Source organism: Gambusia affinis, linkage group LG10 (genome assembly GCF_019740435.1).
Source record: "Gambusia affinis linkage group LG10, SWU_Gaff_1.0, whole genome shotgun sequence".
Lineage (NCBI taxonomy): Eukaryota > Metazoa > Chordata > Actinopteri > Cyprinodontiformes > Poeciliidae > Gambusia > Gambusia affinis.
This window is the reverse complement of record NC_057877.1, coordinates 29233940-29249103: the sequence shown is the minus strand read 5'-3', so window position 1 is coordinate 29249103 and position 15164 is coordinate 29233940. Positions and strand designations below refer to the sequence as shown.

The window sequence follows — 15164 nt, the reverse complement described above, 5'->3', positions numbered from 1 at the left end:
TCTGAGGTTAAACTGAGCTGAGCTTTATATCACTGATGAACTCTAAAGCTGCTGAAAAAACAACAATTCTGTTATATTAACAATATATAAAAACACATTCATGTGTTTTAATGATTTAAACTAAAAGGTTCTGAAAAATTTACTTGTTTTGTTTATATTTGTGATTTAAGATTAAAGCTACTAAATATCTAATTCTTTGTGTTTTATTAGTGATTTAAACTAAACAAAATATTTCAGCTGCTGCAAAAAATATTTCAACTGAAAAACCAAAATATTTAAACTGCTTTTAATAAAATTTATTTTTAATCTTACAACACGATGAAACGTTTTGTTTTAAAACATATTAAAGTATAAACAGACATTTAGCAGCAATAATTCAGGAAACTTAAGGATGATTTGTGTCTTTGTTGAAACTGAATGTGTGTGTGTGTGTCTGTGTGTGTGTGTGTGTGTGTGTCTGTGTGTGTGTGTGTGTGTGTGTGTGTGTGTGTGTGTGTGTGTGTGTGTGTGTGTGTGTGTGTGTGTGTGTGTGTGTGTGTGTGTGTGTGTGTGTGTGTGTCTGTGTGTGTGTGTGTCTGTGTGTGTGTGTGTGTCTCGGGGGTTCTCCACCCGGGGGCCTGATCATAATAACACCCTTTAGTCGAGCTAAAATCGAGCAATTAGCAGAAGGCTGGCGGGGAGCGGATCAGCTGCGGCGGGAATCCATTATAACTCCGTGAATATTGATGAGGAAACGGCGACAACAAAGCGGCTCAAACAAAGGCCGCCATCGACACGCTGATGGAGAAAAACACAAGACGAGACGAAGAGACGACGGAGCCGAACGCAATTTAGTGGAGAACTTCTGACAAAACAGAAACCAGATTCACAGAGAAGAACGGCAAAAAGAAAGTACACCCTCATAACTCCAGGGATTTGCTCGTCACCAGGCCTGTGGCAATAAATCAACTAATCGCTTGATAAACTAAAACCAGATCAATCATTTCCAAACGGGACGTTAAACCTCAGTCGGTTCTTTTATGACGGATTAATGTGAGATTTTATCATTCATTTTATTTATTGATATTATTTAAATGTCTTCCTGACACAGTTATAAATGTTCACTAGAACTTAAAGTTTATTAATCTTTTCATCAGAATGTCCTCTTGTTATTATTATTATTATTATTATTATTATTATTATTATTATTATTATTATTACCATCAAAATGGTTTCATAGCAACAATATTATCGTTTATCGTGATAACTTCTGGGACGATTTATCATCCAGAAATATTATATATATATGACAGGCCATAACCCTCATCAGAACAACAACATATCAGCATCAACCAGCAACCTGGGAAAGGTCAAAGGTCATCTCCAAACGACTAGTTGGTTTGCTTAACAGGTTAATAAACTAGTTGACCTCTGATGAACCAGGACAGGCTTCAGCTTTAAACTAAATACAAATAACAGAAAGTATGAATATGAGAATCAATAATCAATATTTAAACACTAATCAAAATGACAATTCAGGGTTTGATTGAAATCATTTATAGCAACAAAAACAGTAGAATTACTAAGACAACGAAAATAATCCACTTAATTCAGGAAAACAGCAAAAACAACACTTAGCAGAAGCTAACGCTAAATGCTAACGTTAGCACTAAATAATTTTAATTCTTAGGGAAAACAAATGATTTCTGCCTTAAAGAAACTCCAACGTTGAAGCATCAATTTCATTTTGAAACAATAATTTATAAGTTCTGTAACATTTTAAGATATAATATTTAGTTTTATTTTGTTCCTGGATCTTTCTTGTTTGAAGCAAAGTTATTGGGGGAAGAAAAAGAGAGAATGTGAGGAGAGGAAACAGGAACTACTACGTAAACAGTCACTTCAAAATAAAAGCATGAATATGAATGGATAACTTCTTTAATAATTCTTAAGTTTATGATCAAATCTTCAACACAGATCTCCAACTTTATTCAACTGAAAGTTTATAAAACAGCCGAGAAAATTAGTGCTTCAAAATTTATATGGAAAAATTGCTTTTGGGAAAGATAATATAAAGTTTTCACAGTTAGTACTAGTAAGTACTAAACCACAAACCCAAAAATTAAGTCTGCAATTAGCAGCAGTTTGCCCACCACTAATATTTAACATCATCAATAACGATCACTTATTAGCAGTAATAACAGAAAGTTCCCTGCTGCTAGTAAGAAAAATTTAAGGGAAGCTAAACACTAAACATTTTCCAAGTTAGCTAATGCGCTACAGGAATAATTAGCTCAGCTATTAGCGCATTAGCACAAGTGTGTCTGCCACTGGTGATATTTTATTTCTCGGCTCTTTTGAAACCACGACCAGCTTCTCTGGTCCAAATTGACGACCCACAATCCTTTGCTGCATCACTGTCACATGACCAACCCTCTTCCGTCCAGAAACACAAACAAGGATCCGGAAATCAAATCGGCTGTTAATGATAATAATAATAACAAAGCGTGTCCTCTCTAACGGCTGCAGGTCGATCGATCGCCGATCTGCAGATCCGTCCTCAGGATTTTCTGGCATCTTCTTTTGAGGAAATCAAAGTTTTCCAAATGAGACGTAATTAACCGCAGTTATATAAGAAACCTTCAGGAATAAAGAGCTGCCTGTGTGATAATCCATCTTAAGATAAATCTAATTAAACTCCGGTTTAGGTCAGAATGATTTCACAACGTTCCTGCAGAAAATCCTGCAGAACTTTCTGTTCCAACCAACCGAACAGCCAAACAAAGCCCTGCTAAAGCTAGCAGAGAGCCGCCGTGGCGCATGAGCTCAGCGTCCGCTGACGAGTCCTAATGAACTGCTGGTTAACGACCCGGACCCCAGTTACGGCTCTACTGGGAGCACTGGGAGGCTGTCGTGGTTAGATGGTTCTGTCCCATTGAAACACACTCTGTAATGGGGTTGCATTAACACGGCCGATCTCCACCGCAGGCTGAGGGAGGAGTGTTTGTGTGTCTTCAGGAGAAAACATCTGTTTGTGTCCAGCTTTTAATCTTCAGCAGAGCAGATGAAACGCCTGCAGCTCTACTGGTGGCCAGGCCTCTGAGACTGGGTTGGTTTCCAATCATTAACGCGCCGGACTGAAGAGGGGCTCTTAGCCGGGACGAGCGGCCGTGACCCGCCAACATAAAAGCCTCCAGGTGAAATACTCCAGAGATGAGGAAAGCGTGGAGACAAAGCTGCTTAATCACCTCGAAATAAGCAGCTTGGCTTTAATCTTTGAGGCGAGGAAACTCTCGTTCTGTGTGGGTTATGTCATAATTAAGCAGCTGAATATTTGATGCTTCATGTGGAATTAATTAGTCAGAAGAAATGTGTTTTCTTTCTGTTCCACCTCCAACGAAAGAATCTTAGCTGTAATTAGCTGAAATGCTATGTTTTAAATTAGCACAAAGCTTAAAATTAGCAACAAAGATGAAGTTCACCATTGACTGTAAGCAATTAAATATGCTAAAGTTAGCATGCTAGCTGAACAGAAAATATGCTAACATTCACCAATGTTATGTTAGTGCTAATGCTTAGCTGAAGCCCATTGCCTAAATTTATTATAATAGTTACTATTTCCTATTTAATGCTATCATGCTAATTAGATTAGCTAATAATAGCATAGGCAAAAGTTAGCAAGGCAGCTCACTTTAGGCTATTAGCCACTGCTTGTATAATAAATTGTTATCATCTGTATTTAAGCTAATAGTTTATTAGCTAACGGTAGCATAAATTTAGCATCATAAATAATGTTGGCTATTCACTATAAACATGATAGCCTCTTTTCATAGATGATAGTTTTAAATGTTAGCTAACAACAACTAGCTCCCATATTTTCTAATTTCATTATAGTAGATGATGTTGGATGCTAAGCTAATGTTTGAATTAATATATATCATACATAGTGTTAGCTACTATTAGCTAGCATGACATTAGAAGCTTCTTTTGGTAATACCAACATATTATTAAACTAAATATGCTAGCTTAGTAGCCAACTGTTAATAACATGCTAATGCTAACATGCTTGCTAACAGTCTTGTTGTTTGCTTTGAATGATTTGCTTCATTAGCATTTATGCCACAGTGAGAAGAAACCTGGACAAGTTTTCCAAAACCTTCATGAATCCTGGAGCACTAAAGTCCAAACCACTTGAGGAGGATATGAGAGCATTTGGCTGGCTGGAGGGAAAATACATGCATATAATAAAACTGAAGGCTGGACCATGACATTAGCTGCTCAACATTTTACTGTTTCCTGGAACAGAGGTAATTAAATTCAAATCACCGGCCTAAAAATTGGATTTCCTTTCTCTGAAAGGAAAAATAAAGCGCAGCATTCATTCTGAAGCAGAGGCATTGAAACGTTTCGCCACATGGGCCGAAAGGGCAAAACTATAAACCACACATGCAAAAACTGCATCAACATTTTGAGGACAAGAGATCTGGAAACTGTTCCAGATCCAAAACATAAAAAAGATAATAAATTAGCAGATTCAGGTATGAGGGGTCCTGTGTTCACTGCGAAATAAAAACGAGGAATCCTTTGACTTGTTTGCATGTTAAACACATCTGAACGCCTCCAATCATGTCTGCAGGTGGAGTTTCCAGAACAATCCAGGCTGCAGGATTACAAACAGATGCAAAGGATTAAATCTGCTTTCAACTATGAATCAAACTGATTCGGTTCCCCTGCAGCAGCAACACCGTCCTGGAAGTCTCCACACACAGCTGCAGACAAACCAGAAGTCCTCTCACACACACACACACACACACACACAGAGGGCACAACGCGCCAAGGAGCTGCAGACATCAAGATGAGGAGCTGTCATCCAACATGGCTGACCTGTGGCCTCAACCAGTCTGGAGGAGAACCGCCGGCGAGGCAACAACACGAAGCTAACCGGAGTTTAAACGTCTGGACAGAACCGGAATGGAAGGAGTTTACCTGCTGCCAAACTCAGAGAGAGAGTGTGTGTGTGTGTGTGTGTGTGAGATGATGGTCAATAACTCCAGTATGTCCTGCCTTCATGTTGTTTACGTCTGACTCCTGTCTGACAATCGCAGTAATAAAAATGAACTAATTATCAGATTTTAAGAGCGAAAACTGATCAGTCTGATTGCGTCGCATTTCATTAGCAGAACGACTGTTAGCCTCACATGCTAACATTTCCAAACTATGCCACCTACAGATTTTTGTAACTTTTAACATTTTGTAGCATGAATACAGGGTGGACCGCTAGCGCCCCCTACCACCAGGCTCAGCAGGTCTCCTGGGGAAACCTGCTGATTTGCTTCTGTACTGAATAAGGTAAAGTTGTCAACAGTAAAAGTTGTCAGGTAACGTTGTCAACAGTAAAAGTTGTCAGGTAACGTTGTCAACAGTAAAGGTTGTCAGGTAACGTTGTCAACAGTAACTCCCTCAGAGCCTGCAGGTGGCAGAACGGACTGGAGGATCAGTTTCATCTTCAAGAATCGATCGATTGTCAATCAGAGATCAGGGCCGAGTCCCTCAGAGAAACACTGAAAATAATTCTGGTAGTAAAAGTTCAAAAACACAAAGTGTTTCCCAACATGATCCTTCATATCAAACATTTTGAAGAATCAGTTTCTGTTCCTGAACCTCAGCAGGATCCAGATTGAACTCCCCACTAGAACCGCGACTGGGACTGGGGTTCTGGACTGGGGTTCTGGACTGGGACTGGGGTTCTGGACTGGGGTTCTGGACTGGGGTTCTGGACTGGGACTGGGGTTCTGGACTGGGACTGGGGTTCTGGACTGGGTGGGGGGTTCTGGACTGGGTGGGGACAGACCTGCCTTAACGCAGTGAGTTCCTGGAGGATGTGACCCAGATTTCAAGTCATGATGGCGGGGCGTGTTCACTGTGGAAACCGATGAAGTCATGTTGCTGCTGCAGCAGCTGCTGTTGTTGCTGCAGCTGCTGTTGCTGCAGCTGCTCTGTTTCTCCTCCGTTCACAAACTGATTCAATTTGCTGAAACATCAGCTCCACTCAGACTCGTCCGCCTCCTTTACCAACAACACAGAGGCTCAATCTTCACTTTTAAATGTTTAGGAAAAATGTGAAGCTGGAGGAACAAAGTCTGGATGATGAAACAGAAGAAGAAGAAAAAGTGGTCAGGGAGTAGATCAGAGGTTTCTGTAAAGAGACGGTCAGGAAACATCCCAGGTCGCCGTTTATGAAGCTAGAGCCAAAAATGAACAGAAATGATTCAGACTGCTAGAAACAGAAAAACATGAGGGTTTATTTTTCAAAAGTCAGATTTTCACCATGTTTTTTATTGTTTTATTAACTTAGTAAATATTTGGCTAGCTCAGTCCTAGATAAACATTTAGCTCAGAGCTACATATTTAGCTAGAAAGCAAAAATATTTCATATTTAAACGATCTAATTACTGAGTTAGCTCTGAGCTAGCTGTGGTATTTCTAAATGAATGGAAAACATGGACTCACATTTGTCCTCTTCTTAAAGGCAAATAATCTGAATTATTGCTGTTAATTTGTGTAACTTTATGATCATCGGCCTCGAAGGACGTTTGTAATTATCAGCATCAGTTGGACAAACGGCTCAGATTTCCTGATTCCAGCTCCGGTTCAGATCAGCAGGGAGCAAACCTGAAAAATCCAATTAATGTTTTTCCTGTGAGACGCAGGAACCCGGCTGCCTGGTGGACCCGCGGTTCCCGCTGAAGCATCAAGCCAACGGTCTGCAGGCAGAACCAGGAGACATTAACGAGTCTTTTCCTCTTTCCGTCCTCCATTTTGTTTTAACGAAGCCGTCCCAGACAGCGCCACCTTTCTGCAGACAGACTCTTCTGCAGACGGTTTTATTTAGTAGAGAATCGTTAAAATGTTCACAGTTCCTCCCTGGATAAACGTTCCTCTAAGTATCCATGTCGCCTGCAGAAACCGGACCCTGGAAGCGAACTGGTGGAAGATTAATACAATTTTTGCATAAAATACGCCACATTTGCACGCTCCCAAAGTCTTTAAGGGTTTTTAATGCCAGCCTGAATAACACTGTAAATAAAACTGTATATTGGCAATCAGCAAGATTAATATCGGCTCAAATTTTCATATCAGTGCATCCCTAATAAATTTAAGCATCATTTAAATGTGAAAACAGCCTCAGTTATTGCAGTTAGACATATTTTGAAGGAGTTTAAAGAAAAACCCTAGACTGTTTCTAGCTGCATCATGTGATACAGTTTGTAGCTCTCTGATTGGCTGATCAGTTCGTCTTGGCGTCTCCTCTCCAGGAAGTGCATCTTTCCCCTAAAGCTACATCCTTGGTGCAGAAAGCAGCATAATCACAGGTCCTTCCTGCAGTAAGTCTTCACATCCCTGCTGGTATTGAACTCTGTTCTCGTTTTGTGTTTTGTTTTCGGATGTTTCTGGTTTCTGATCAGAAATATTTCCTTCCAGAACGTCGCAGCGCTCCGGTTTATTCCCACGCTGGATTCTGATTTCCCCCACTCATCAGGAAAACAGGCGGCCGTTTGTTCCAGCCGGACGCCGATCTCCCACCATCATTCCAGCTGCAGGATGATCCGAACGCCAGCTGCTCTCCCTGGAAGCCAGAGTAGCTGCAAGGCATGCTGGGTAATTCCTTCACACATTCGTTCCTCAAGCAGAGAGGATCCAGCACAAACGCAGGCGGGAGAAAAAGGCTTCACTGAGATAAACACGAAGGAATCCACTCAGCTCCAGATGTGACAGATAAAAGCTCCACTAAAGCAGAAAACCTACTGGACGCAAAGATTCATTTCATCAGAACGGAAAGAAACGTCAGAAACAAGAGTTTGTTCAACTCTGATCACTTTAAAAGTTTCTATCCCTGCAGGATCTTCAAAAAAATAAACCCTAAACTGCCTTTTGCACCGCCAAACACAAACAGGAAGCACTTCCATATATGGAAGATTACAAAGCATCTGGAAATGTTTGACGGTTGTCAGAAAATATTCGTTTTTGACAGGAAAATTATTTTTTTATGGAAATGTGTGGAAAAGATGGAATGACCATTTTTGCTTCAGAGGAAGTTGGATGACCAGAGGAAGCAGACGACGGGTTTGTCCTCCGAGTTTACGGTCGTACCAGAAACACCTGAATGAAAAGGTTCCGACCAGAGCATTTATATGTAATAAAAGTCATTAACGGCATTTAACTCTATCTAATATCTCAAAATTAATCCATTAAGAACCAGATCCTACTCTAAAAATGGAAGTGTGGGAAAAAGCTCTCATAAAACACAGACTGATTATATGGAGAAAAATGAGGCTTACATCACTGAACGGCTTGCTAACATGAAGTAAGCTAACGCTGCTGAGAGGAGGAAGACGACTGAAGCAGAAACTGCAACGTTACACCTGAATGCTGACAATGTTTCAAATGATTCATCCTGTGATGAAGAACAGAAAAGAGAGAGTCTTTCAAACTCTACACTGGGTGCCGGTTTGCTACGTCTCCAAGCTTCTGGACTCAGACAGCATTTCTCCTGGTTTCCCCCTCCACACATATTGCTCTGCCTTCACTCTTCAGCTACTTTCAGCTGCCTGGAGCTTCAGAAACCCATGAAGACGACCAGGAACTGAAAACCAGGAACATTTAAAAAGCAAAGCTGTAAAAACGACGACGCACCACATTTAAAACCTGCCGGTTTCAGAGTTTATCCTCAGAAACAGCAACAGAAAAAATCCGTTGGATAAAATCCATCAGTTCACAAAAATCACAGAAAGTTCCCAGAAACTCTTCCTCAGTCACTTTATCAGGTTCAACTGAAAGTAGGAAGTGACGTCCGATAAATTCTTCAAGAAAAAACGTGAATAAAAATAATTAATATGAACAAAATTCTAAAATAAAATAAAACCCTTTTCCCAATCAGTTCCTGTCGTTAATAAAACTGGTCTCTGCGTCTGTCTGGTGAATCCCAGTAAAACCAGTGACGTTACTCACAGCAGGACCAGGATCCAGTAAAACCTAAAGATCCTCCAGGTGTCAGTAAATGGACTCTGGACGGTTCTGAAGAAGGTTCTGGACTCGTCTTCCTCACCTCTCTGCTCTCCTGCATGATGTTCAGCCTCAACCCAAACCAGCTGACCGACCGCCGGAGCGCCAGGCGCTTCCTGTCCCGGCCCGTTTCCACGGCAACCTGCAGCGCCGGCGGGCTGGCCATGGACCGCGGCGGACCTCCAGCCGGACCTCCAGCCGGACTGAGGCCCGGTCCCAGCAGCACCGGCGCTTTAATGCCTCCTAATCCCTCAAGAAGATTTAACCGTTTCCCTTAAACTGGGCCGGTTCTGGTTCAGAACCAGAACTGCAGATTTCACAGGCTCAGAACCAGAGAGGCGGTTCTGGCCGCGTTGGCTCCGGTACCACCGGACCTGGACGTGTTCAGAGGAAACAACCTGAAGGCAGATTGAAGCAACGTGATGCTGAACAGGATCTAAAAACCGCTGCAGCCAGGGGGCGCCGTTTCTGACAACTGGTCGCTTCAACCCAAACCAGACCGGTACTGGTTACTAACTGGTTATTTTAACCAGCAGGTTTTAGTGTGGAAAACTAAACCTGCTGGTTTAGTTAATGTTGACCCAACAGAACCAGAACCAGCTGGGTCATTGCAGGAAACCCTTTAATTCACTCAGGTTTGTTTAAAGTCCAACCAGTGAAACCAGTGAAACCAGTGAAACCAGTGACACCCCGATGGTTGCAGCTTTTATCTCAGAGATTTTCTGGATCTTCTCCCCGTCAGTCGTTCAGAAACGACGCTGTCAGCTGATTTCAGGAGAACTCCCAGCAGTCCCAGTCTGGGCCGACTGGGAAGCAGACGGCTGATGTCAGCAAGCCGCCTTCATGAAGACTCCGGGTCGAATCGGGTCGCCATCAGAACGCCTTTTGTTTGAGCCACACGGCGCTGACGGAGCTCTGAATGGATGAGCTAATCCTGTTTCTCACGCTGCAGCAGAACCAGTCCGGGCGTCTGGCTGACTGGGAACCAGTTACCACAGGAACCAGTTAAAATCTGAACCAGTTACCACAGGAACCAGAGAAACTGGGACGGCTTTAGAAACTCAACCAGAACACATATTCTTAGGAAGTTCTTATAAAAAGTTGGAGACAGACTCCATTGTGGGGGCGGGGCTTCGCCATCGGGGGCGGGGCTTCGCCATCATTGGCGGTACGATCGGATCCGGATCATTCTTCACATGTTACAGGTTCTCTGATCGACTCCCTAGTTGTGCATCCATTAACATTTTTTCATGCACATTGTTAGAAACGGTTGATGAAACCAGAAAAATCTGAAAAATCGTCCCCAATTTTGCCAAAACATTTTCACGGCTTGATGCGAGTTCTGGTTTCCAAATAAAGGTTGACAGGCTAACGGGGAAATGAAAGCATCTGCTGAGTAAGTTTGAACTAAAGTCCCAATCCACTGGTGGACCAGAGGAACCAAACTGGACTGGTCCTGCTTCTGAGTGCTTTGCTCCATGCTAACTAGCAACCTCTACTTCCTGTTTACTCCAGCCATGCATAGCGTCAACATCTGATGACATCACGCTCTGCGTAGCCCGGTTGATTCTCTCCAATCAGTCGATGGAATCACCTGACTCAGATTTTCCTTTTTCTGCGACGTTTAAAACTTTGTTCAAAATTCAAAACATTCAGATGAAACAGCTGCTGCAGTGAATCCGATCAGCAAAACCGGATTTTTAGTGCTGATGGGTCAGATTGACTGTTTGGCTGGAAGTAAACCTCCAGTCCCTCTGTTCATCTGAGGGGCTGTGACCTCTGACCTCAGCAGGTTAATGATTCCCAACCTGCTCTGATGTCAACGGCAGCTGGACGTTCCTGCTGCGATCCAAACTGCTGTCCTGACCGGACCTTTCCTTCCACTCCAGAACAGAATGTTCTGTCTCATCGCTCCATCAGCGCCGCAGAGGCTCCTGGACCGGATCTTCCAACCACGGCGGACCGGACTCCGGTACGCCTCACTTCCTGTCCGCTGCGGCGGCCATCTTTACCGTCTGAAATGGAGCGTTGGCAAACGAAATGGAGGAACTTCAAGCCCAAAAAGAACCAAACCAGAGTTTTACATCACTCTGCAGTCAGAGGCCTCTTCAGATTGGTTGTAAGACTGACTGCTACTGGAGATCATCAACGACTCTGTGAAGACGACTCTTAATTCCTCCCTGGGATAAATAGAGGATTTTAAAAGTGAACTTTAAAGCTCAACTTTGTGTGAAAGTGAAATATTGTTTCAGTGAACAGAATCTCTGGTCAGGGATGAACTGATCACCGATATCAGCTGTTCCAGCTTCCTGCTACGGTCACATGACCAAACAGACGCCATGACGCCGCTCCCAAAACACAAACTGCAACAACGAGGAAGTAAACATCAGCTGTTAGCAACAGAGCGGTACCGATGTGTGAGCAGATCTCTGGTTCTGGTTTGAGTAAAGAGATCATTTCCTGTTCTCAGCAGTTCAGGTGAAATAAATATAATATATAATAATATATAATCAATCTCTGATCAGAAGCTGCTGATAAAACGAAAATACGACTTAAAAAAATATGAAGGGAAATATGAAGCATTTCATCTGAAATGCTGCAATGAATCCCAAAAATAATCCAGGTCACCTGCAGCTGCCTGGTGTCCCGGATGGAGCCCCCGCCCCGCGTGTTTAGAAACACTGGGTCTGCAGGAGGGGGCTGCTGACTCAACGATACCGGATCAGAAACTCAGATCAGAAAGTCGTTAACACCTGAATATCCTGGTCATCTTCCTCCTGCTGGTCAACCACATTCAAATAAACACGTCTGCTCGGCGTTCGACCTTTGACCCCTGCAGAGACCCCTACCTGGAGCCCTCTGCGCCTCAGGATGCTGGAGTCGTCCATGATCCGTCTACCTGCCCACTTCAGGCGCTTCCTATGGAAACCGCCAGGGAGGAGTTACATAAGATCCCATCTGCTGGATCCGGCCCTGTTCTGATCCAGATCCGGTTCTGATCCAGATCCGGTGTTTTCTCCTCGTCTCGTCTTCTGAATCCTCTCCTGCTTCTCTTCCAGTTATTCCGGCTCGTTGTGATGAGCAGACATGCGGCTCATTCTTGTGTTTCCGTCCGGAGCCGGGACTCCATTCATCGGACCGGTCCGGACCGGACCCGCCCTCTGCCTTTCTGCAGCGCTCCGGACCAGATTCCTGAGGGATCCGGGATGAAAACAGGAAAAGTTGCGGCCGGGTGTTTGCTAGCGGCCGGCTATGGCGGTCGTTTCCATGCCAACGTGCCGGGCCAGCGCTCCGGGTTCTGGTGTCGCTCCAGCAGAGCTGTGGTGGCGTTCCTCCCTCGCCTGCCGTCGCTCCGCTGCGCTCTGGCTCCGCCCCCTTCCTTTCATCACACACTGCCTCTCTCTCTCTGCTGCAGCGGCCAATCAGGGGCCAGCAGGAGACGGACAGACGCTCGCAATGAATGGGAGAAGAAGAGCTCCTCCCCCCACACAGAGAGAGAGAGCGGAGTGTGTGTGTGTGTGTGTGTGTGGCTCATGGTTTATGTTAAACAGATGAATTATTAATGATGGCAGCAGAGATTAAAGGCTGCAGAGGTTGAGCAGCGCCATGAGACAGGCTGCTGAACATCGAGTTTCATCCGGATCGGAACAAAATGGGAAGTTTTTACCTCCAAACTCCTGGGAAGATTTAATCTCTGGTTTTACTGGAAAACCACAAACTAATGCTTTTACAATTCATGCTGGAAATGAAGTGATTTAAATGACATTTTATGCAAATATGGGTGAATTTATGATAAGAAAAAGAAAAAAACTTTCATTTTGTGGTTTCTTGTTGCCACAGAAAGTAAAGAATAACTGAGGTTCTGCAGAACCTCCCTCCAGGATGAACTCTGCCAGGAAAACGTTTTCCATGATGGCCGACAGGTGAAAGTCAAAGTAAACTGCGAAACGAGCTGCAAACAGGAATGATGAAAACTACAAAAACAAAAGACAGCAGAAAATGCTGCACAGCGTAGAAGCAAAGAGCAAAACCAGAACTCCTCCAGACCAGCAGGGGGCGTCCGTCACACAACCCGACGCTTAAAACGTCTTTTCCAACATGACAGCACAGCAGCAGCTGCTCCAGACCGGTTCTGTTCACGACCCGGTCCGAGGGAAGCGGGTCTGTCGGCGCCCCCTCGGCTCAGAGCCTCTGTGTTAATGAGGGCAAAGGTCACCGGGGTCAGAGACAGGAATGTTCACACGGTCAGAGGAAGAGCGGCTGAAGCAGCTTGAACTCCAGAACCGAACTGAGCAGACCGGACCGCCAAGACCGACCAACTGGGGCAATAATCAATAAATCAATAATCACTTGATTAATTAACTTGAGCTCAGTTATTTACCGTTTTTCTTCCTACAAACACCTGGATGATCAAAGTCTCCAGTCGGTGTTTTGATCAGAACCTTTTTTGTTCAATCGATCGATTAATCAATCAATCAAATTTATAAAGCACCCTTCATACTGAAAGCAGCTCAAAGTCCTTCAGAAACATCATAGTTGATTTTATTTATTTTTTAAATGTTTATTAGGATGTAAAGTTTACTGATGGTTGAGAATGTGTTATAATTCAGTTACCATCATTTTACAGGCTAACGCCACAGGCTAACGCGACAGGCTAACGCCACAAGCTAAAGTGACAGGCTAACCCGACAGGCTAACGTGACAGGCTAACCCGACGGGCTAACTTGACAGGCTAACCCGACAGGCTAACGTGAGAGGCTAACCCGACAGGCTAACGTGACAGGCTAACGTGATAGACTAACGCCACAGGCTAACGTGACAGGCTAACATGACAGGCTAACGTGATAGACTAACGCCAGAGGCTAACGTGACAGGCTAACGCGACAAGCTAACGCCACAGGCTAACGAGACAGGCTAACGTGACAGGCTAACGCCACAGGCTAAAGTGACAGGCTAACGCCACAGGCTAAAGTGACAGGCTAACGCCACAGGCTAAAGTGACAGGCTAACGTGATAGACTAACGCCACAGGCTAACGCGACAGGCTAACGCCACAAGCTAAAGTGACAGGCTAACGTGACAGGCTAACGAGACAGGCTAACGAGACAGGCTAAAGTGACAGGCTAACGCCACAGGCTAACGCCACAGGCTAACGTGACAGGCTAACGCCACAAGGTTTCTGCTGAGAAACATGACAGGAAATCAGGAAATCCTGCTTCTTCTGCCTCACAGAGCAGCCTGTGTGTTTCCAGCAGCCGGGTCTGTTTGGACCCGTTTGGACCCGTTTGGACCTGTCAGGCCCAGAGTCCTGGCCTCCAGCGTGAAGCGGGCTGCGACTTGGAGAGGAGGAAAAGAGTGTGAACACATGAACCGCTCCAGGCTGAAGGAGTTTTATTTTATCATGATGTTGAATCAGTTTCACTTTGGCGTTCCGACTCTTCCAGTTGAACAGGAAACAAGAAATCTGGCAGATTTTATCCACCACAGATAATCCAGATTATTCTCAGTTCAGCTCAAACAGAGTCAGAGTCTGACGAACCAGAAACAGCCTGAAGCTGAATGTGACCCGTCTGGTTCTGAGGTCCAATTATTTATAAATAAAATGTTTTGTTTGAAGCTAAATACTTACCTAGCATAGCTAACTAAATTCAGATTTAGTTAGAAGCTATTTAGCTTGCTAACTAAATATTTAGCTTTTAAGCTAAATCTTTAGTTAATTATTTAGTTGCTGAGTAAATAATAACTTTGAATCTGACATTTTTAAATGAATAACCAACACGGTGAAAATCTGACTTCTGACAGAAACGGGACCGGTCCGTCTGAAACGTACAGAACCCAGCGGTCTCTGCAGAACCCGGGGTTCTGCTCAGCGTTCTGTCAGTAAATCAGAGTCGGGTTTAAACTCCTCCTTAAAGTGCAGAAGCTCGACCTCCTCAATGTAAAGATAAATAAACCAGAATCAGTTTGTTTTTGAAGGATAGAAATCATTTACAGTTGACTCTTAACAGCAACCTGTGGGTTGGATGAGTTGCTTCTTATTGGCAACATTACAGTGCAACATTACAGTGCAATAGACCCACAGCAATCAATCACAATCAAATGCAACCAATATCTAAAATAGTT

General features: G+C 43.8%; 1 protein-coding gene across 11 annotated transcripts in view; it reads right to left on the bottom strand.

Annotated features, from left to right (window-relative positions):
- The window catches only part of mast2 (microtubule associated serine/threonine kinase 2), a 57768-nt gene that overhangs the window by 31919 nt on the left and 10685 nt on the right, over positions 1-15164 (bottom strand). Inside the window, exon 1 of one of the 11 annotated variants that reach the window (XM_044128389.1) lies at positions 11892-12369. The exons of 9 other annotated variants lie outside the window; for them this stretch is intronic. In XM_044128389.1, the coding sequence (XP_043984324.1) occupies positions 11892-11930 (39 nt within the window). In that variant the 5' untranslated portion in view covers positions 11931-12369. Of the gene's footprint in view, positions 1-11891; positions 12370-15164 lie in introns of those variants that run through there. One more of the 11 variants, XM_044128392.1, reaches the window with a different exon arrangement.